Source organism: Rhamphochromis sp. 'chilingali' (genome assembly GCF_963969265.1).
Source record: "Rhamphochromis sp. 'chilingali' genome assembly, chromosome: 12".
In the NCBI taxonomy this organism is placed as follows: Eukaryota; Metazoa; Chordata; class Actinopteri; order Cichliformes; family Cichlidae; genus Rhamphochromis; species Rhamphochromis sp. 'chilingali'.
Genome location: NC_137939.1, coordinates 36,344,347 through 36,366,259, shown reverse-complemented (window position 1 = coordinate 36,366,259; position 21,913 = coordinate 36,344,347). Strand labels below are relative to the sequence as shown.

The 21,913-nt window shown below is 39.3% G+C and overlaps 2 protein-coding genes across 3 annotated transcripts; both read left to right on the top strand.

Annotated features, from left to right (window-relative positions):
• Positions 1–2,990: 2,990 nt before the first annotated feature.
• Positions 2,991–11,807, top strand: LOC308407416 (uncharacterized protein). Its single transcript, XM_080899042.1, has 8 exons — positions 2,991–3,058; positions 3,795–4,130; positions 5,903–6,247; positions 6,597–6,659; positions 7,264–7,371; positions 10,330–10,370; positions 10,455–11,627; positions 11,674–11,807. The coding sequence occupies exons 1-7, from the start codon at positions 3,019–3,021 to the stop codon at positions 10,572–10,574; spliced, it is 1,053 nt and encodes a 350-aa protein (XP_080755168.1). The 5' UTR covers positions 2,991–3,018; the 3' UTR covers positions 10,575–11,627; positions 11,674–11,807.
• A 297-nt stretch (positions 11,808–12,104) lies between these two features.
• On the top strand, positions 12,105–21,431 carry LOC308407415 (uncharacterized protein). Of its 2 annotated transcripts, none has more exons than XM_080899041.1 (8): positions 12,105–12,211; positions 12,983–13,054; positions 14,480–14,815; positions 15,472–15,786; positions 16,355–16,444; positions 16,699–16,794; positions 17,332–17,372; positions 17,457–21,431. In XM_080899041.1, exons 1-8 carry the CDS (start codon positions 12,172–12,174, stop codon positions 17,574–17,576), a joined length of 1,110 nt encoding a protein of 369 aa, XP_080755167.1. In that variant the 5' UTR covers positions 12,105–12,171; the 3' UTR covers positions 17,577–21,431. The 2 variants fall into 2 exon arrangements, with proteins under 2 accessions (XP_080755167.1, XP_080755166.1); XM_080899040.1 differs by having other exon boundaries at positions 16,352–16,444.
• Positions 21,432–21,913: the final 482 nt, after the last annotated feature.

Below are 21,913 nucleotides of genomic sequence, written 5' to 3'. Positions count from 1 at the left end.
AGATTACTGTTACTTTCCCGTAAGCACGCTGCGTTACTCCGTTACTAAACCGTGATTTTGTTTGCGAGAGTGTCTCATCACAATCACGTACGCGAGTGGCAACAGCTGTGTGCAGATCAACAGTGGATCATATATCGAGTGCGGAGAGAGTATGAGCGTGCAGCGTTTAAAGCGTGGAAGTACTGACCTTACTTTGACTTTGATTCCATAAGAAGTGACAAAAACATTAGTGTCCACTGTTCACTGCGTGGGAAGAAAACTTCTTTTTACAGCGAAAAAACCCCCAAACGTCCGAGCAAGCACCGAGTAGCTACGACGTAATGGGAAACTCACAGAGAAACCCCGGAGTCCCGGACAAACCTCCACCCACCCCACTCCTGCTAAACAGGCGACAGTAGATTTAAGAGCGACAGGACTCACTGAGTCTTTGATTTTATTCATTTTCTGCTGTTTTACTTGCATCTATTTGAAAGAGTGAGTTTAAACACAAACAACTATTTTATTTTATGTGCTGGAATGTGCAGAAAATAGGTTTAAATTAAAGACTGTTGTATATAATTTAATTTTTGATTAATGCAGTGTAAATGAAATTAAACGATTAAAACAATTTTTAAAAGAGACTTTTTTTTAATTGATGGATTATGTATAAAAAATAGAATTGGGCTAAAGGTCTATTGCTTCATTAGGTATTCAGGTTGTATCATGTTTTTTAAAAGTAACTAATTACCTTTGAACATAAGTACTCAGTAAAGTAATGGGATTACTTTTTTGAAGAAGTAATCAGTAATTAATTGCTAATTACTTTTTTCAAGTAACTTGACCAACACTGCTTAAAAAACAATCACCTCTTCGTGACAGTCTCATCGAAGCAAAAAGAAAAACAGGAAGAGCCAAAATGCTTTTAAGGGGAAAACTGCAGTTAACTGTTAAACACTGCCCCCTGCTGACCACGTTGTGCAACTACACAAACCAATAAAATGAACGTCTTCAAGTGCAACATGCAGATAACAAAAGAAAATGCACGGACAATACAATTAAATGACTCAACATACATACAAACAAACTAATTTTTTAAAAACTCTCTTCACACTTTAAATGGATGCTTGCTTTACTAAAGTGGGAAACATTATTATCAATATTCACTCGCTTACACAAACAAAAAGCAGAAAATCTCAAAGAACAGTTTAAAGATAAAAGATGTTTCATAAAACTTTGATCTCATGAAAGTTTAAACTTGTCTGACCTTGAAAAAGAGGTCAAAGGTCAAAACTAATGTGATATTGGGAATCCCCTAATATCATTCACTATATGACTGCATGTTAATGCAACCAATGACATTAAGGAACCTTATTTTTAAACAGCATTCCTGTCATTCTGACGTTCAGATTAATATACCAATCCTGACCTTGAAGGAGAGGTCAGAGGTCAGACGTGACATGATATTTTAAATCTTCATGTAGCTTTTTTTTTGCCCCTTTACAGCTTTATTTTAAAAGCTACAGTGAAAAGTGACAGTAAAGCACAGGAGAGAGAGGAGACATGCGGCAATTTGAACCAACCCCGCCCTCAGCCGTGCGGCATGTGGTCGCATGCTCAGCTAAACCAGCGACCTTCATATAGAGCATTATGCTGACATTACATACCACACTTTGAAGCATCATGGTTTCTCATTTATAAGAAGTTTTGTCAATTTTCAACCGATAAATCATTAAGTTGGCTTTGAAGACCTCGGTGGAAGTTTCAATGGATTTTCAACATGACCCCACTGTACAAACTTTTATGTGAATTCATTGAAAACTTTGTGAGCTCTCGTGCTCACAGACAGAATGACATGTACATATGCAAACACTACCAAAAACCTTACCTAAACTTCAGAGTTTGTGGCACAGGCACAGAAAATGGGGAACTTTTCAGTGTGCATCGTCATTACAGACGTCGCAGCTTTGCACGGGGTGGATTAGCAGAACTCAGTTTACGAAGTTAAGTTTCCTTCATTTTATTGTGAAACGAGTCACTCCACCGTTTAAAAGTAATATTTAACAGGACAAAGTTGTATTAAAAGAAATTCAAATTCTTTTCCCGTGGTGCACATTAGTGGACAGTAAAGCTGCATTAATGAGAGCAACCACAGCAACCCCGAGACACTAAACTTCATATTTACCAAAGAAACCTGAAAATCTAAAATTGAATGTCTTCAAAGTCTCAGCAGTTCATGGTCAATGGAGATGTTTCCTCTTTGTTATTGTGAGAATAAAATAATTCTCCATGTAACAACAGCACAGATATTAACTGTTCCCTCAGTGCTGTTGAGCAATAAGTTTGTCAAACTTGGTCAGTGTTGACGTTCAGCTTCCTTTTCTGCCACGAGCTGACCTCAGACGCATCAACAGGAAGTCGAGCTGTTGCAGCTGTTATAGACAAAAAACAGCCTCAATGCAACTTTTTGAAATGGACAAGAATGATCCTCTATCCTGGGTCTTTGTGCTGGATGTCATGTTAGTTATGATGTAATATTGAAGTCTCATTATTATGTCCAGTCAAAATGAAACTAAGTTAATTAAATAAGGAATTATCTAATAAAAATATGAACACAAGATTCCAAAGATCTTTAATGAAGGTCGGACAGACTTACAACCTCAGAGTCAGCAGGTACTGAAATGCTGTGAAGTCTCAAGAACAATATGTATAAATAACAATGACACTTATGATCATTTAAGAGTTTTAATATTAGAAGAAGACTAAATGAATTTTAGCTGAGGTGGAAGAATCAGCTGGACACATCATCACATTTTAAATTAGTGATGTGAATTCTGGTTTCAGGGATAAATGTAAATGTAAAGGTGCATGAATGAGCAGGAAGCCCTGCAGCAGACTCACAGACGGATGCAGAGGGGAGGAGTGTAGAGGTGCTGTGGTGTTTGGAGGAGGGACTCCTTCAGTCAGAGAAGTGAGGCGTCACAAGTTCCTGGTTTCCAGTGAAGAAGAAGAGAGGCAGCAGTGAACCATCAGAGCCTCATCATGAAAGTCCGTCACACTCTGATCTGCTTCTTCTTCCTTTGTGAGTACATTCACTTGTTCTTTCTGTCACTCTCCTTCTTCAACATGTTTCTGTTGTTAAACATGATGATCAGAGTCAGCTATGAGTCACTTTCATGGACGCTTCTTCCATTCAAACTGCTTTTATTCATGATTTCATGGATGTGTTTGTGGCCAGTATGGACAGAAGAAACCATCACAGTGAGACATTCATGGACATGTTGCTGCTCACTTCAGGACTTGATAACATGTGAAACCATCGTTTCAAACACAGCTCATTACAAGTGTTTGTTACTTCCTCAGTAAAATAAAGGGAACAAACTCAGCCTGCTGCCTTCAGAGTTTATCGACTTGGCTGAACTTTAATTTGACTAAACTAAGACAATCTGCCTGCAAACACTTTGTTCCTGATAACTCAGATGAAACAGAATAAACTGCCTCACATCCTGCAGCCAAATATAAAACTGTGAGTCATCGCCTAAAACCAAAGTGTGAATAACTCAGTAATGTTAAGCTTTTAGTTTCCTCTTGATCACAAACAGTTTAGTGTCAGAGCTCTAACAGGACTGAATGTGGATCTTTGTTCTGATCAATGAGGAGAGAAAAGTGAAACAGAAGATGATGTTTAAACTCTGAGCTCTCAGTGTTTCACATTCAGACTCTAGTCTCAGTGTGTCTGTGTGTGGATGCTGTGATCAGACTGCAGCTTCTTACAGGAAGTACAAACAGTAACTATTGATGGTTCATGTTTCCAACAGCTCTGCAGGAGGGAAACCCTGAAGTCAACAACAACAAAAACATTTCATTTGGAGTCGTTGGAGGAAATCTTACAGCTGGATTCAGGTTTTCTGCTGGAACATGGAAAATATTCTGCAGAGGAGAATGTGAAGGAGAAAACATTCTTATTAATACAACAGATGAGAAGCATCAACGTCACAGATACAGCACTGAAGATATAATAGAAAATTTTGCTCCTGCTTTGTCTGTGAGCATCACACAGCTGATCATGTCTGATGCTGGACAGTACAGCTGTGCTGTGGCTGAATCTCCATCATCAGTTTCATACAAACAGTTTGAAGTTGTTGTTGCTGAAGGTGAGTTTCAGTCTAAACTGTGCAAATGTTGATTTCTCTGCTTTGTCTCTGAAAGTCTGAAGAAAAGTTTTGTGAAACTGAGTTTTTTACTTAAACTTTTTATCAGTTTTCACAGGCAGCGACTCTCTGAACAAAACTCCTCTTTACTAAACTGTTTCTTTAACTCTAGTCATGTATATAAACTATGGAAAAGAACATTCGTGCCATAATCTCCATCATGTCAGGATGATGTGAGTGAATCGTGCTGCACAGAACAGAGCAGACGGACACATTTATTTCATCAGACGCTGTGGTGGAGGGTTGTGGGCAGGAGACACTAACAGCTCTATATGAGATCGGCTAATATGATATCTGAGGTCTCGTCTAAGTGATCAGCTGATCTGCTTTCTGTGGTTGAGCTGGACGTCATGAGCATGAACTAAACTGTGTTCAGTTTCTGAGTCTGAAAATGGAAATCAAAGGTTTGTGTGTAAATTAGAATTTATCTGTTTGATCCATGTTTGTATTGCACAGGATTCACTGAGGCGTTCTTAACCTCACACTATTCTCATGTTGCTGGATTAAATTTGAGGCTCTGCTCTGTTGGCACAGTGAGTCCTGGTTCATGTTCCAGTGATGATGTTGGGTTTTTGATTCCTCTGATCACCTGCACAGGAACTGAAGCGTTCAGGGTTAAAGCCTGAGTTTCCTAAACCACAGTCCTGTGTGGACTCACTGAAGCTGACATCAGCATTAGCATGAAGCTTTTCACCAGCTCGCTAAGTTAACCCCTTTCAGTTTGTTCACATGAAAGAGGCGGGAGCAACATCTGACCAATCAGAAACATGGAGACATCAGAGCAGCTGATTTTAAGAAGGAAGATAAAACTATAAAGAGGTTAAACACACACAGTAATACAGACTAAAGTAAACTGTGTTAAAGGCCTGAATGAACGCTGCCATCAGTAAGACTGTGAACGAGCTACTGGACTAATAAAGTTTAGGTTTTTGAAGTGATCAGTGTCTCAGCTCATTAAAACACAGAGAATCTGATGGATCATAATCAGCATTTCATTAAATTCATGTTTAAAAGAAAGGTTTAGTTTTTACTCTTTCAAATGCACCTCTTGTTCGAGTTGTGTGCAAATCTGATGTGAGGTCATCGAACAGCTGCTTGTTTTAGGATCAGATACTTTGATTATGAAACAATAAAACTGCAATAGAAAAAAGAATCAGGGAATAAATTTGTATTTAATAATTAATATTCCTTCAGGCATCAACAGGGAGAAGCAAAGACATTAAACACCACCATCTGCTCTCAGAGGTCTCGGTTCCAGCGATCTGATTGGACAGTAGGTTGTGGTTTCCTGGTGATCTGTGATCTGGAACATAACCTGCTCTGGAGCAGATTAGCTTAGCATATATATTAGCACAGTGATGTAAACGGGTAATAAGTGAACCAGCTTCATATTAAAAAACACGATTAACCCTGAAGTTACGTGGACAAGATTAAATCCTGCTTTGTACAGTAAACACAGTAAAACCTCCAGAGTGACACTAGCAGAGTGTCTGCATGTGTCACTGTTTTATGATGATGTTGTGATGATGGCACGAGGAGGTCGGGCTGAAGCTGAAGAATTCACTTCAAATCACTGTTGAACTCACTGTTCCAGCCACAGACTGGTTGAACTGGGCAGCTCCCAGTGTAACTGTGGGTCAAACTGGAGTTATTGTGATCAGACTGCATCATCTTCAGCACAGATAGTAACTACTGATCGTTTGTCTCTTTAACAGCACTGCTGGATGGAAACGATGATCAGCTGAAACACTTTGATAAAGAAACTGGAAGCTCTCTCACAGTCGGATGTTCCTTTAATCAGGGTGGAAGACATAAGTACCTCTGCAGAGGAGAATGTGGAGAGCATGAGGTTCTTCTTCAAACAGATGGTGAAGATGATTTCAAAGACAGATACAGAATTGGATTTAGAGGAACTTCAGAGGAGAAATTTAGAGGAGGAGGAATTCTGTATGTGACGATCACACAGCTGACTGAGTCTGACTCAGGACGGTACAGATGTTCTCTGAATCCAGCTGCTGGTCAAGGTTCATTCAGAGACTTTGAGATCAACGTCACAGATGGTGAGTTTTTAGTGACATGACTCCATTTTTTACGTCTTTGTGGACTCGAAGATTTCTATTTCTTACTGACAGCAATGATGTTTTGTCTAAAGGCCGTGTTATATTTAGCTACTGATAGTTATTTTGATATTGATCACTGAAAAAAAGAAAAAGAAAATACAGTTTTGAAACAGAAGGATGGTTTTCTTCAAAGTTTTCCAAAATATTCTAATTCCACTCAGACATGTCTTACTTTGCCACAGTGGATTATGGATTATTTTACACCTTGTGTATGAAAATGAGCAAAGTTTTAAACAATAACATTTCACAACCACATCTAATACAAACTTCACTCTCTGACCTTCTTCAGCAGTCGTCCAATCAGCCTCCTCACCTTCACTCACCACTGAGCAGTCTGAGAAAACATCTGCAGGTACATCTGCCTACTGGTTCAAGAGATGGAACTTTTGAATAATCAGAGTTCATATTTTAGGCCCTGAGCACAGTTATGAGTTTGTTGTACGAATGTCACCATCCAGTCAAACATGCACATGATGTTCTCCATCACAAACACAAGAAAAGGCAGATTACAACATAAATGTTGTTACAAAATATTTTACAAAAATATCTTACATGATCTACTCTAAAGACTTAGTAACTCAAACTACAGCTGGTGTAACGACCAGAAAGAGTGAACAGTATTTATTCTGGTAGTCAAATATTTACATATGATGAACTCACTCCATTAACTTTCTATGAACTGTTGTTGCTGCAGAACCTTTTTTTCTGCTCTTTTTTCTGGTTATTCATGACATTCTAGGCTTTTCCTTTGATGGTCATCAGTGGAACAACTTCCCCTCTTTCAACCTTCAGTAAACACGAGTTGGAACTCATGTTTCCACATGCAGAGAAATGCTGGATGCTCGTTGCAGACACTCGTCTGTTAGTTTAGGATGATTCAGTGATTCACAAAGCAAACAGGGAGCCAATCATCAATCAGCAAATCAGACTGAAACATCGTTTTTCTGCTGTCACAGGTGCGCTGCTGCATGTGATCATCACTCCACTCATCATCATCATCATCGTCGTCGTCCTCTCATCACTGGCTGTTCTAATAATCTGCATTAAGAGGAAGAGCGACAGAGGTAGGACAACAAAGACACAGCAACAACAGAACTTTCCATTTACGATCAAACACTGAAACTAATTTTACGTCACTTGTCAAAGCTGCAGGGAAACATAAAAATATTTTCCCTGACTTGTTCTTTGTGACTCGTCTGCACGCTTTGGTTTGAGGACAGTGGAGAGACTGATGGACGTTCGGCTGCACTGAGGGCGATTTCAGGAGGACTGAGTCCTTCTCTGTTTCCGTTCTGACTGCTCAGTACTCTGATTGGCTTGGTGAGAGGTGGAGCATTCAGGAGGAAGGACACGATTCACTGCTTCGTTAAATTATTGATTTAAATGCAAAGAAATATTAAGGGACCGCCCTTCATTTACTGGTGCAAAATGCTGTGGTACGGTTTTATCTGGTAAAAGTTAAGCTGGATATTACTCTGGTTCTGGCCTCCTTACACTGGCTTCCAGTTGAATTTAGGATCTAATTTTAAATCCCTTTACTGGTTTTTAAATCCTTACATGGTCTGGTGCCTGTATATTTGTCAGATCTGCTCGTTCTCTCCTCGTTCACTCCAGTCAGCTGCTCAACTGTTGCTCTCAGAGGAGACCGAGCGTTCTCCATCGTGGCCCCGAAGCTTTGAACTGTACTCTGCTACTATGCCGTGTGCTTCAGTGTTGGTCTTTAAATCCAGGCTAAAAACTCATTTTTATTAACAGGCTTTTGACTCAGTGCGTAACTGACTCTGTTATTTTTTTATATTTATTGTTACGGTAACTGGAGGGACTCAAACGCAGGACTCCTCTGCTCAAAGGAAGAACAGAGGCTTGATTCACCAACACCAGGTGAAATGTGCGACAGTGACAAAGTGCTATACAAGAGTGCGGGGATCAGGGCTCCAGGGAGTCCACGGGGAAAAGCAGGGGAACACTCTCACTCACACCAGAATCTCTGTAAGGACCAAGGACAGGTCCCGAGTGTCCGTACACAGGGGAATGACGTTAACACAAGAAGCAAAAACCAAGGCAACCAGATTAGTAGTTTCCTCACCAGGACTTCACTGGCACAAGTCAAGCAACAGTATAGCCAAGAGCAGTAATATGAGTCAACGGCGGGAGCCCAGGATGAACTCCGCCCAGGTGACAGAGGAAGAGAGAGAAAAAACGAGAGCAGAATATTTCTCAGGCAGATCTGCTGAACTGATGTACAGCACAAAGCATGATTTAAAATTGATTAAAAAGTAGATAAAATCAGGACAGTAGATAAAATCAGTAGTTAAAATGTAAGTTTTGAAATTTAAGCTTAAAGTGTGGATTTGGTGCTTTATTCAAATGCAGCTGAGAACAGGTGAGTCTTCAACCTGGATTTAAATAAACTGAGTGTTTCAGCTGATCTGAGGCTTTCTGGGAGTTTGTTCCAGATATAAGGAGCATAAAAGCTGAATGCAGCTTCTCCGTGTCTGGTTCTGACTCTGGGAACTGATAAAAGACCGGATCCAGATGACCTGAGGGATCTGGATGGTTCATACTGGGTCAGGAGGTCATTGATGTATTTTGGTCCTAAACCATTCAGAGCTTTATAGGCCAGCATCAGAACTTTAAAGTCTATCCTCTGACGGACAGGCAGCCAGTGTAAAGACCTCAGAGCTGGACTGATGTGGTCCACTTTTTTGGTCTTAGTGAGGACTCGAGCAGCAGAGTTCTGAATGAGCTGTAGTTGTCTGACTGATTTTTTAGGTAGACCTGTAAAGATGCTGTTACAGTAATCAAGCCTGCTAAAGATGAATGCATGGACTAGTTTTTCCAGGTCCTGTTGAGACATCAGATCTTTTATCCTTGAAATATTCTTGAGGTGATAGTAAGCTGACTTTGTTATTGTCTTAATGTGTTTTTCTAAGTTTAGGTCTGCATCCATCACTACACCCAAATGTCTCTCCTGGTTGGTGGTTTTTAGGTGTATAGATTGAAGTTCTCTGGTGACCTGTAATCGTTTTTCTTTGGCGCCAAAGACTATTACCTCAGTTTTGTTTTTGTTTAGCTGGAGAAAATTGTGGCACAACCAGTCATTGATTTCCTCGATGCATTTACCAAGAGCCTGTACAGGGCCTCGGTCTCCTGGTGACATTGTGATATATATTTGTGTGTCATCTGCATAGCTGTGATAGTTTATTTTGTTGTTGTTTATAATCTGTGCCAGTGGGAGCATGTAGATGTTAAACAGAAGGGGTCCCAAGATGGAACCTTGGGGAACTCCACATGTGATACTTGTCTGCTCAGATGTGAAGTTACCTATTGATACAAAGTATTTCCTGTTTTCTAAGTATGTCTTGAAGTAAGCACAAAAAATACAAAAATGAAAAATCCCTTTAAGAATGCATCAGGTATTCGTCTTTTCCTGTAGAAGAGGAGACTGTGCACAGTTTTCATGAGTTTAAAATAAGATATTGACTCAGGTCTTAGTAAAGCAGAGATGTGAAGAAGTGGATCAAAAGTATCAGTACATATCTGGGAAACTTCAAGGTCAAAGAAACATCAGGAGAAAACAGGAAGACAAACAGGATCTGACGTTCAGGCTCATTGAACAAAACACAGGCGTTCACCACAGACGACTAAATGAGCCTCCGATTGAAACAGTGACCTGGTTATATCTGCTTGTACAGTATCTATGAGCTGACTGCTCACTGTGACCTCAGTAAACTCTTTCCTGCTGCAGCCAACATGCTGAACTGAGCCTTTTAAAACAGGAGTGCACAAAGCAACAGCTGACATTACAGCAGATTATTCCATCTTTAACATACAGTCTATGCTTTTTACTACTGAGCTGATAGAGTGAACAATAAATAAATTGATAGATTTATAAAAATCCAGATGTCAGACTGCTCATAACCAAAATAATAATAATTATGAATGATCTCTCGTATTTCTTTGTCACGTGCACTGAATGATTGTTCCCTCTAACAGAGGAACATCCTTTGTTTGTTCCACAGGTTTGAGGACCAGAGGAAACTCAGAGGGCACAAACATGGAGGTGACTTTCTTTCTAGCACAAATGATTTAACCAAGTCAGAGTCTCTTCTTTTTATGTGAAGAAGACAGTTTGTCTCTGTTTCAGGACGTCCACTACGAGAACTGTACTCCAGGTTCTACACGTGAAGACTCGACCTACCAGAGCCTCGATCCAGCCGGCAGGGACCAGGACCAGACCTACTCTACACTCACACACCACACATGAGACTCTCTGGATTCACACCTGGGTTTGTTTCAGTGCATCAAAGACACAGTTTGTACACAGACTGGATGAATCTGCTGTGAATTCATCCTCAGTCTGTACAGTTTCCTGTCTGTGGTGCTGACTGTGTCTCTTGGAATTTGGATGCTTATCCTTTTTCATTTAGTTTAGGAAGTTATGATGTTTTATTTTTGGTTTGATTCGTGTACTGTCTTATTTTCTTCGTTATGTTAGCCTTCACTGACCCTAAAGAGAAATTCAGCTCCATGAACTTTATCACTTTTAAAATGAATAAATTTGAAATCATATTCAGTAAAAATGACACACGTGTTCTTTCAATACAAGCAAAACAAGCACTTATGACATGTGTCACAGTCAGCAGATGCAGACTGTGTGGAGTGGAGAATAGAGGACCCGAATGCAGACAAAAAAGCGTGGAGACATATTAATATTAACTGAAAGTGTTTATTATAGCGGATGGATTAATACAAACCAATGCATGAGGGGAAATGAGACAAGAATAAACAATAAGATTAGAAAATCCATCAACGTAACCATCACAGTGAGGTCTCCTTTCAGGGGGAAAGAATAAAGTCTTTAACAGAATGAAGCCAGGCAGCAATAGGAAGATGATTCCCTTTATTGCCTCATTCAGAGTGTGTAACAGTGGGTGTGGTTCTGGAACAAACATCAGGTACATCAACCGTGGAACATAATGCGAACACTGACGAGGATAAACCCTCAGCCTTACACTGGAATTCAGCAACACTTCAAATGTTTCCAAAAACACAAGTTGCTCTCTCTCAGTCTCCAGTAGGTCACAAATATCAGATTACAGCTGATTTATTTATTTAATTTGTTTAATATTAAACTTTACTCTGTCAAAAGATGTTTTTTCTGTGTCTCAGGAGGATCAGTTGGCTGAGTGTGACAATAACATTCCTGCATTCCTGGAACTGGAATATTGAGCTAACTGGAATAATGTTGGGATGTCTCATGTCGGACTGAGGACGTACTGGATGCTACACTGACTCGTGCGTCACCTTGTGGTTCAAAGTGGTATTACATGAGGCTGCCATGTAATACCACTTTGAACCACAAGGTGATTGAGATGTTTGATATAATATCAGAACTGTTGTTCTTTCATATTCTGTTCATAGATGTATTTAAATGTTCAAAGATTTGAAACTCATGTTAAACAAACTGTGAGAAGAAAGAAAGTCTGACTCTTTTCTAACATTTGACCCAAACTGTTTTTCTAAATGATCCCAAACTAAAGTTCATTATCTTCAGATACAGAAAGAGAAATGATTTCATGATGAATGATGATCATTGTTGGAGGTTTTGGTCACTGTGCTGAATTTAACAGAGTCAAGTGTCATCATTGTATTTCCTGCAGCACTTTGCACATAATACTATAAATATAAGAAGGAAGCCTGAGGCCCTGCAGCAGACTCACAGACGGATGCAGAGGGGAGGAGTGTAGAGGTGCTGTGGTGTTTGGAGGAGGGACTCCTTCAGTTAGAGAAGTGAGGCGTCACAAGTTCCTGGTTTCCAGTGAAGAAGAAGAGAGGCAGCAGTGAACCATCAGAGCCTCATCATGAAAGTCCGTCACACTCTGATCTGCTTCTTCTTCCTTTGTGAGTACATTCACTTGTTCTTTCTGTCACTCTCCTTCTTCAACATGTTTCTGTTGTTAAACATGATGATCAGAGTCAGCTATGAGTCACTTTCATGGACGCTTCTTCCATTCAAACTGCTTTTATTCATGATTTCATGGATGTGTTTGTGGCCAGTATGGACAGAAGAAACCATCACAGTGAGACATTCATGGACATGTTGCTGCTCACTTTGGCTTTAGGATTCGTCCTTTCAAAGATGGTTTCTTACAAGTGTTTGTTACGTCCTCAAAATAACCTGTAATATCAAAGTAAAAACTCCACCTGATACTTTCAGTTATTATTTGAAAATACAAACTTGTTGATCAAGTCAATGAATTTTTCTTTGAAAGACAAAAACACATTTTGTTGCTTTTACTGTTACATGTTCATGTTTCTTCACTGTGACTATTCACAGTTCACTCCCACAGTGCATATAGATTTGACAAAATGACATCACTTCCTGCAGACAAATATAAACCTGTGAGTGACGTGAGTGAAATCTGTCAGCATCTTCAAACCCAGAGTTGTGTGAAAAGTTATTTCCTAATTTTCCTGTTTGTCCTGTTGGAGCTGAACAGAAATACGACTGCACAGAGTTTAAATGCTGGAATGAACTGAAATCATTCACATAAAGTAACTGACTCACATCAGCTGCTGAGTTTGGCTTCAGAGCTTTAAAATAGAGTCATAAATTACTCAATAACATGTCGTTCATTGCAAGTATTTGTTACTTCCTCAAAAAAAACGAAGTGTCTTGCCCAAGGACACAACGACTGAGACTGTCCAAGCCGGGGCTCGAACCAGCAACCTTCAGATTACAAGGTGAACTCCCAACTCTTGAGCCACGATCACCCTCAGTAAAACAAAGTTACAACAAATAAAAACTTCATCACTGGTTTTGTTGTCGCTTCATGAACTTTGACACCAGCAGTACATTTAAACTAAATGATGACATCACTTCCTGTGGATGAAACACATGAAAAACTTGCATGTTGAGCTGTTGCTTCAATCTCTCAACATATAATTACTACAAGTACCACACAGAGGAGTTATGAGTCATTTACATGTTTTGTTTATCTTCATCTTTTATTGTCATTTTATTCATGTGTTACACTGCTGAAATGATGGGCCAACTCATCTCCTGTGCAACATATTTATTTTTACAGAAAACTCTCTCTCTCTCTCTGTAAAAACAGAAAAATAAGACAATCAGTTCTCTTTGGCGCGCAGGCCGTACGCTGCCTCTTCACCACTGACACTACTTCTTCTAGTATAGTTGACATTACTTTATACAAGTAACTTATACAGTTTCACATGCACCACCTTTGTAAACTGGTTAAATCACACAAATACATTTTACTATACACATGAATAACATAGTGAACTCATTACAGTTTTATCTTGTTTTTACTACTGTTTTAATCTATTTATGAACCTGTCTTCTTAACTGTATTTAATAAACTAGATCTCTTTCAAATAAATGTTTTTCTTAACATATTTCTATAGCATTCACTCTTCATGAACTAAACATAAAGCAATTCACATTTTCTCTTATTGTGCAAAATATACATCTTGTGGCTTTAACCCAAAAATACCTGCACCGAGCTCACAGAGTTTCGGTACAGTCTAACACTTGGATCGGCACAGGCTAACAACTGGACCAACTTGGAAATTAGCTCTTTAGCTTAACATTCGCCACAAACAAGACATTTACCATTAATCGCCACTGCTGTCTGTCACTTTTATAACATCTGTTTATATTATCAACCACCCAGCTTACCTGTAAAAACAGAAAAATAAGACAATCAGTTCTCTTTGGCGCGCAGGCCGTACGCTGCCTCTTCACCACTGACACTACTTCTTCTAGTGTAGCGTCAGCTACCGATACGTACAGGACCGAGCGCCCTCTGCTGGCGGAACTTATACAACAGTAAAACTTACATTGCAGTGGCCTTACTAAAAGAAAATGTCTCTGAGCATCAAATAAAATGGGGGGGCTAATATTTTCATGTCTCTGTCTTTAACATTGTGCCACACATGCATAGGAAACATGTTCAGATATATTTTGAGTCGTGTCGACTGGAAGAAGATTTTCCACCACTTTAGACAATAAAATGTATTTGACATGAATCATTGTTGTTATTCAGACTTTAGTCTCAGTGTGTCTGTGTGTGAATGTTGTGATCAGACTGCAGCTTCTTACAGGAAGTACAAACAGTAACTGTTGATGGTTCATGTTTCCAACAGCTCTGCAGGATGGAAACCCTGAAGTCACCGATGCTCAGATTCTTCGCTATGGAGTCATTGGAGGAGATTTGGCAGCTGGATTCTTCTTTAATTCTCCAGGAACATGGAAGATGTTCTGCAGAGAAGAATGCGAAGGAGAAAACATTCTCATTAATACAACTGATGTCAGAGCTCAAACAGGCAGATACAGCATTGAATATGAATGGACTGGTTCTCATGGTTTATATGTGAGCATCTCAAAGCTGACTGAGTCTGACTCTGGACAGTACAGCTGTGGTTTGGGTGGATCTTCATCATCAGCTTCACTCAGACAGTTCGTGATCGTTGTTGCTGAAGGTGAGTTTCTGTTTCAGCTGTGGAAATGTTTAGTTTCTGTTTCTGAAGCAAAGTTTGAGTTTCACTGACAGCTGCTGACGGTTTAAAGAAGCTGAAGTTTGTTCTTCTGTCAACTGTTGGTTACATTTGGACTCCTCTAAGTAACAGATGAACTGCAGCTGGGACACGAGTGTGTGTGAATATTAGTGAGTGTGTCAGGTGATAATGATGTGAATGAAATGTTGATGTCAGAACAGACGCTGATGAATGAAAGAAGATTTTCTGATGTAACTTTGATTTTCTTTGATGAGTTTTTGCTTCTGTGTCGTCAGTTTGATCTTTCCAAGAGTTCCCCTCACAGCAAAATGGATTCTTCCTCAATGAATGTGTGAAAATCACATTCACAACACAAACGTCCATCCAGACTTTAAATGTACTTAAAACCATGAAGGGTTCACATTTTAGAGTCTATACTTGTCATAAAAGCTGATTTTTCATGAATCCAATCAGTCTGATGATGAAGCCGTTTAAATCTCACTTAGTCCAACAGTTCCTCTGTCAGACTGGTTGAACTGGGCAGCTCCCAGTGTAACTGTGGATCAAACTGCAGTTATTGTGATCAGACTGCATCATCTTCAGCACTGATAGTAACTATTGATCGTTTGTCTCTTTAACAGCACTGCTGGATGGAAACGATGATCAGCTGAAACACTTTGATAAAGAAACTGGAAGCTCTCTCACAGTCGGATGTTCCTTTAAACAACCTGGAAACAGAGGGTTCTTCTGCAGGGGAGAGTGTGGAGGAAACAACACTCTTGTTCAAACAGATAATGTCAAAGCTCAGAGAGGCAGATACAACATTGGATATGCTTCAGGAGTTCTGTATGTGAGCATCACACAGCTGACCAAGTCTGACTCAGGACGGTACAGCTGTATACTGAGGGGATCTTCCAGCAGGTCATTCAGAGACTTTGAGGTCACTGTCACAGATGGTGAGTTTTTACTGACATTAATCAAATGTTGTCAGAGTGGAGCTGTTCAGCTGTTCCTTATTTCCTGTCATATATCTGCTGTTCCAGTGGTGGATGTTCATGTTGAACACGAGCAAAGTTTCTAATAATGAGCTCAGTGTCTGTACAGTGATCCCTGTGAGCCAACAGCTCAGGCTGCTCTCAGCACTCAGTTTATCTCAACATAGAAACAGAATTATTTAGAAACAAGATTATTTAGAATGTGAACTTTGTAAAGTTACTGTGATGGAGAGCAGGAATCAGAGTGTGGAGCTGGAAATGAACAGGTGACCATTAATGTCCCTAAATGTCTTTATTGTTTCCAAGAACCTGATATTTCAACATACATTCATATTTTATTTCATTGTTAAACTATTTTAGTGCATTTTTTTAATCTAAAACTAAATTTTCCAAACTGGTTTTTTCTCAGTCAGTGGATCCATTTAAGGCTCGTTTGATTTCTCAGCTGATTTTTGAATCTTTGTGTTTTTCTTCTTCACAGCTCCAAACATTTATAAGTCAAACTTTCCTCTCTGCTCTTGTTCAGCAGCTGGACCATCAGCCACAACTACAGGAAGCTGCACACCTTCATTAACTTTGACTGGAAGCACTGAGCAGCCTGAAAGAGCAGCATCTGCAGGTACATCCATCTATGAGAGAAGACAGTATGTTTTTAATCAGCCTGTCCTGTGTGGCAGCTTTTCTAATCAGAAGTATGATGTGAGTGTGACGTTGTGCCAAACTCGTTTTCTTTTTCTAAATTCTCTGTGAGCTCCTCTTGTTCATGTAGAACTTTTATCTGTTTGTTTATTCGTTTCACGTCTGTTATTTCACTACATGTGCAACTCATCAATCAATAAATCCATGTAAAACAAGCTTGTTCTGCTGTCACAGGTGTGCTGCTGTATGTAATCATCTCTCTGCTCATCATCGTCATCCTCTCATCACTGACTGTTCTAATAATCTGCATCAAGAGGAAGAGCAGCAGAGGTAAGACAACAGAGACACAGAAACACACAGAACGTCTCGTTTCTAACCAAAAACTCTTTTTTCACTTCACTTGAAGTCTGTTCAAACAGCTGCAGTCAAACATCAAAATTTTTCATCCTGCTTGTCCACTTTGGGCTCTAAGAGGAGAGTGGAGTGACTTGTAGAGATGATGTTAAACACTGGAAGTAACTGAATCCTAAACTGTGTCACACATGAACTCTGGACACTGTCAGCAGGATCAGATCCAGATGTTCTCTGCTTCGGACGTGTGAAGTAAAAACAGGAAAAATATTCTGACTACACGACCCATGAAAACTGTAAAATAGTATAATTATTGTGGATCACTTCTTCAGTACACAGGAGGAGACTCGAGCAAATGTGAGTCTTTGATTCTGAAGGCAAAGTCTAAAATGAAGCCTAATAAAGTCCAACTAAGCAGGATGAAAGAACAGGAGGGGCAGCAGTGATCTTCAGCCTCACGTGCACTTTGAATGATTGGTCCCTCTAACAGAGGAACATCCTTTGTTTGTTCCACAGGTTTGAGGACCAGAGGAAACTCAGAGGGCACAAACATGGAGGTGACTTTCTTTCTAGCACAAATGATTTAACCAAGTCAGAGTCTCTTCTTTTTATGTGAAGAAGACAGTTTGTCTCTGTTTCAGGACGTCCACTACGAGAACTGTACTCCAGGTTCTACACGTGAAGACTCAACCTACCAGAGCCTCGATCCAGCCGGCAGGGACCAGGACCAGACCTACTCTACACTCACACATCACACATGAGACTCTCTGGATTCACACCTGGGTTTGTTTCAGTGCATCAAAGACACAGTTTGTACACAGACTGGATGAATCTGCTGTGAATTCATCCTCAGTCTGTGCAGTTTCCTGTCTGTGGTTCTGACTGTGTCTCTTGGAATTTGGATGCTTATCCTTTTTCATTTAGTTTAGGAAGTTATGATGTTTTATTTTTGTTTTGATTCGTGTACTGTCTTATTTTCTTCGTTATGTTAGCCTTCACTGGCCCTAAAGAGAAATTCAGCTCCATGAACTTTATCACTTTTAAAATGAATAAATTTGAAATCATATTCAGTAAAAATGACACACGTGTTCTTTCAATACAAGCAAAACCAGCACTTATGACATGTGTCACAGTCAGCAGATGCAGACTGGAACTTTTTAAGGCAGCAGAAGAAAAGGACCCGTGAGGCTCAATAACAGAGATTGAATTAGAAAAGTACAGAAATTTTGCACCAAATTTTTTTTTCCTGTATGGATACCTACTGAATGTTTTCAGTCAGTACTAAAAAGATATTGTGTTTTGGTACCCAGCCCTACTTGCATTTCAATTCAATTGCAGTTTTCAAAACCTGTTCCAGTTCCTCAGACACCATCAGAGCCTTTTTTGAAAGCCCTCTACTATCAGGTCTGCAAGTATCAAGTGTTTTAAATTTTGACTGTTTATTATGTACTTATTTGTTTTGGTTGGATTAAGTTTGATATTAATTAGATCAGTGCAGAGGAGGAGCCAGACATTTGAAACACCCGGGGCTTAGCCCTAAAGGGTAGTATGCATGTGGGATTTTTTTTTTTTTTGGGGGGGTGGGGTTAGAAATGACTGAAAGATTAATTGGCTCTGTTTTGAGTTTTGTTCAAAAAAGAATGACTTCATATAGGGAAATATATATATCACACATGCAGGACACCTTAAACTAGTTTTTTAATTAAGCAGCAAGACAGAACGAAGTCGGGGCTGTATCAAGACACAGGGACTAAACCCCAATTCAACCAGACGCAGAACTGATCCAGAATTAAAACAGGACTACAACAGTTCAAAATCAGGACTACTGAGGACTTAACCAAGACATAACCACAATCAGAACTAGATGATAGTAGCACTAAAAATCATCATAGACCTGCACTACACTTATTTATTTAATTCTACCAAAGTCCAATATTTAGATTGAGAAAAGTTTATATAATTATTTAGCCTTGTTGTGCAAACAAGCCTGCAGAACTTAATAAATATAGAATTTGAAAAATAGCAAACCTAAAAAGAAACACTAGGTACGAGATACATGAGTACCTATGATACAGTGATACTTTTAGTAAGCAACCATTTGACTAACATGTGTGTCTCACCTGCTCTTGTTCATCTCTGTTCTGTCCTCATTCTCCATCTCCCCCTCTGTTCCTCTCTCTCTCTCTTTGTGCTGACAATCATCAAATATACAGTTGAAACCAGATATTTACAAACTCTTCAGATAAAAACACTTTTTTAATTGTAACATCAAATCAGACTAAATGTTTATTTTTTTAGATTGATAAATATAAAAACATATGTGTTAACTTTAAGAGTAAAGAGAGAAACTGTCTGTATTTTTTAATTGCAAATGGCACCAAATTGTATTCAAACTGAGCCACACTTATGGAGCTCCACAGTTCTGTTCCTGGTGTTTTGGTTGACATCTCTTGATTTTCCCATGTCACAGAAACAGGCTCTGTGTTTTGCCTTATATGCATCCACAGCTGTGCCACCAATTTACTCACATGGACTCTACTAACCTATCAGAAGCTTCTTCAGCTCAGAATGGAATCGTCTGGAGTTTTCTTATTAATTAACAATAAACTTAGTGTACATGTACTCCTAAATTTAATGAAAGTGATAAAAAATAGACAGCTCTGTCTCTCTTTATTCTGACATTTAACTAATTCAAAAGATATTTCAATATTTATCTAAAACAAAAATTTACTCTAAATTGATGTTGTACAGTAAAAATGTTTTATGTTTTCTCCCTAAAGTGTATGTAAATATCTGGTTACAAATGTGAATATCCTGCTGTGTACTGAAATCCCTCTTGTTTTGCATAGAAATATACTGAACAACATACAAAGCATAATATATAAAATAACATTTACCTGAGTTTTTTCTTTGAAAGAAGCCTCTAATGTCCATTCTTATATTTCAGTACATAACTGAAACCGAATTAGTCGGGGAGGGTAAGAACTGAAAATATGAAATAAACACACGTAAGCTAAGACTCTCTAAAAAAAATAGCATTTGTTCGGCTTTTCATTTCGCCATTTGTTGATTCACTTGAAGAGCAAGTAACGTAATATTGGTCAAGTGATCAGTTTGATATCAATCTTTCGTGATGCACCGTCATATTTACATTATTTGTACAGTACGAATGATTTGCTTTGGTACCTGCTCAAACTTAAGCTCTCCTTAGTATGGCTGGCTCCGTCTCTCCAACAGCGCACTCACGGGCAGCAGCTCCCCCCGCCCCCTCGCTCAGTCGCTTAGTGCCTGAGCTTGGATCATACCAATATCAGGGGGGGATTCACGCACAGTCGTAAATTCCCACAGTGTGCACTATGTGCTTCGAATATTGTGTGTACTTTTTGTTTTATACAGTTGTCAGCCAGGCATCTAACTATGAAAAAATTACACTCCAAAATACCCCGGGCTTCTGACAAAACAACCCGGGCTTAAGCCCCGTAAGCCACCCCCACGCTCCGCCCCTGGATCAGTGCCTTTTTAGTCATTAATTTGATTATTTAATATTAACTGTTTAGGGCAGCACGGTGGCACAGTGGTTAGCACTGTTGCCGCAAGAAGGTCCTGAGTTCAATTCCACCATCAGGCCAGAGTCTCTCTGTGTGGACTTTGCATGTTCTCCCCGGGTACTCCGGCTTCCTCCCACAGTCCAAAAACATGCAGTTAGTGGGGATAGGTTAATTGATTAATCTAAATTGCCCATAGGTGTGACTCTGTGAGTGAATGTGAGTGTGAATGGTTGTCTGTCCCTGTGTGTTAGCCCTGCAACAGACTGGTCAGGGTGTACCCCACCTCTCGTCCTATGACAGCTCCAGCGACCCTGGAAAGGATAAGTGGAAGCAAATGGATGGATGGATGAATATTAACTGTTTAATTTAATCATTGTCTCTACTGTTTTTTCCATTAATGTTTCTAGCAAATTAGAACAAAACGTCATAGAATGTAAATTTTACACCAATCAGCCCTGTTATGTTTATTGCCTTATTTGTTGGAGCTTAATTTTTTAGACGACATTCTGGCAAAAACAGCTGCCAACAATTTACTGTTAATTTGAACTTTTGAATAAAAAGACATGTTTTGTATTATACAGCTGTCAATGGAAAATTGTACTTAGTAGTCAGTATAATCTTTTAATAATATAAGTTTGCATATAAGGTAGAATGCTGCATGTTGACTTAGGCTGTTGTTCACTACAAGACTTTGTGTGCATTCCAGAGTGCTCTGGCATTCACACCCACATCCTGGGAGCAGGGGAGAGGTCGTACCTTCTCTTACTGTTTTGTGGCAGGATAAACGTATCTATGTCTGTTTTAGGCTAAGTGCCTTTTGTTTAGATGAACTGCTGGACTTCCAGACCAGCAGGTTTAGGGAAGTCTTTATGGGGTCACACTCTGACCCCACACACGCACACACACATATAAACATCCACATTCCAATGTAAGGAACAAACGCCCACTGATGTCTATAAATAAAGACCAGGGCAGTGGCAGAGCGCAAGTCCCTGAGCGCTCACTCTCGTGCGGGCGCTCTGTGGCTGCCCTTGCTGCCAGTAAAAGCTGTGTGTTTCTCCTCTCTGATTCTCAGCTGAAGAAGTGTCTTAGAGTACATCTCTTGACAACAGCTCTTCTGTGCTTTGTCAATAGGAGACGGTAATCAAGCTTCTTAAAATTGTATTTTAACAGGTTTACATTATATTAGTTTTTTATTTCAATGTAATTATTGTGCAGAAACCAAAGTTCACTGTGAATTTTACATTTCTCAACACAGTATACCGATACGCATTCTGCATTGTCACTATATTTTCCACGTGAAATTCTGGTAACCACAGCTGCCAGTATTTTACCGTAATATTGAACTTTTTAATATGTATTTAATACAGCATTTTAACATTTTAACAATGCAAAACTGTAATCAGGTACAATGAACAGGTAAAATATACTGAATTCAATACATACTAATAATAATAATAATAATAATAATACATTTTATTTATAGGCACCTTTTGTTCTACTAATGTAAGGTGACCCTCAAGGTCACCTTTTAGCTTTTAGCTCTGCAC

Excerpts from the sequence above, each read along its gene's own strand:
- LOC308407416 (XM_080899042.1), top strand. The coding sequence starts at position 3,019 with ATGAAAGTCCGTCACACTCTGATCTGCTTCTTCTTCCTTT. Across the intron at positions 3,059-3,794 it reads GATCTGCTTCTTCTTCCTTT|CTCTGCAGGAGGGAAACCCT; the intron begins GTGAGTACATTC and ends TGTTTCCAACAG. Across the intron at positions 10,371-10,454 it reads CAGAGGGCACAAACATGGAG|GACGTCCACTACGAGAACTG; the intron begins GTGACTTTCTTT and ends TCTCTGTTTCAG.
- LOC308407415 (XM_080899040.1), top strand. The coding sequence starts at position 12,172 with ATGAAAGTCCGTCACACTCTGATCTGCTTCTTCTTCCTTT. Across the intron at positions 12,212-12,982 it reads GATCTGCTTCTTCTTCCTTT|TGTCTTGCCCAAGGACACAA; the intron begins GTGAGTACATTC and ends AAAAAAACGAAG. Across the intron at positions 16,445-16,698 it reads TGAAAGAGCAGCATCTGCAG|GTGTGCTGCTGTATGTAATC; the intron begins GTACATCCATCT and ends CTGCTGTCACAG.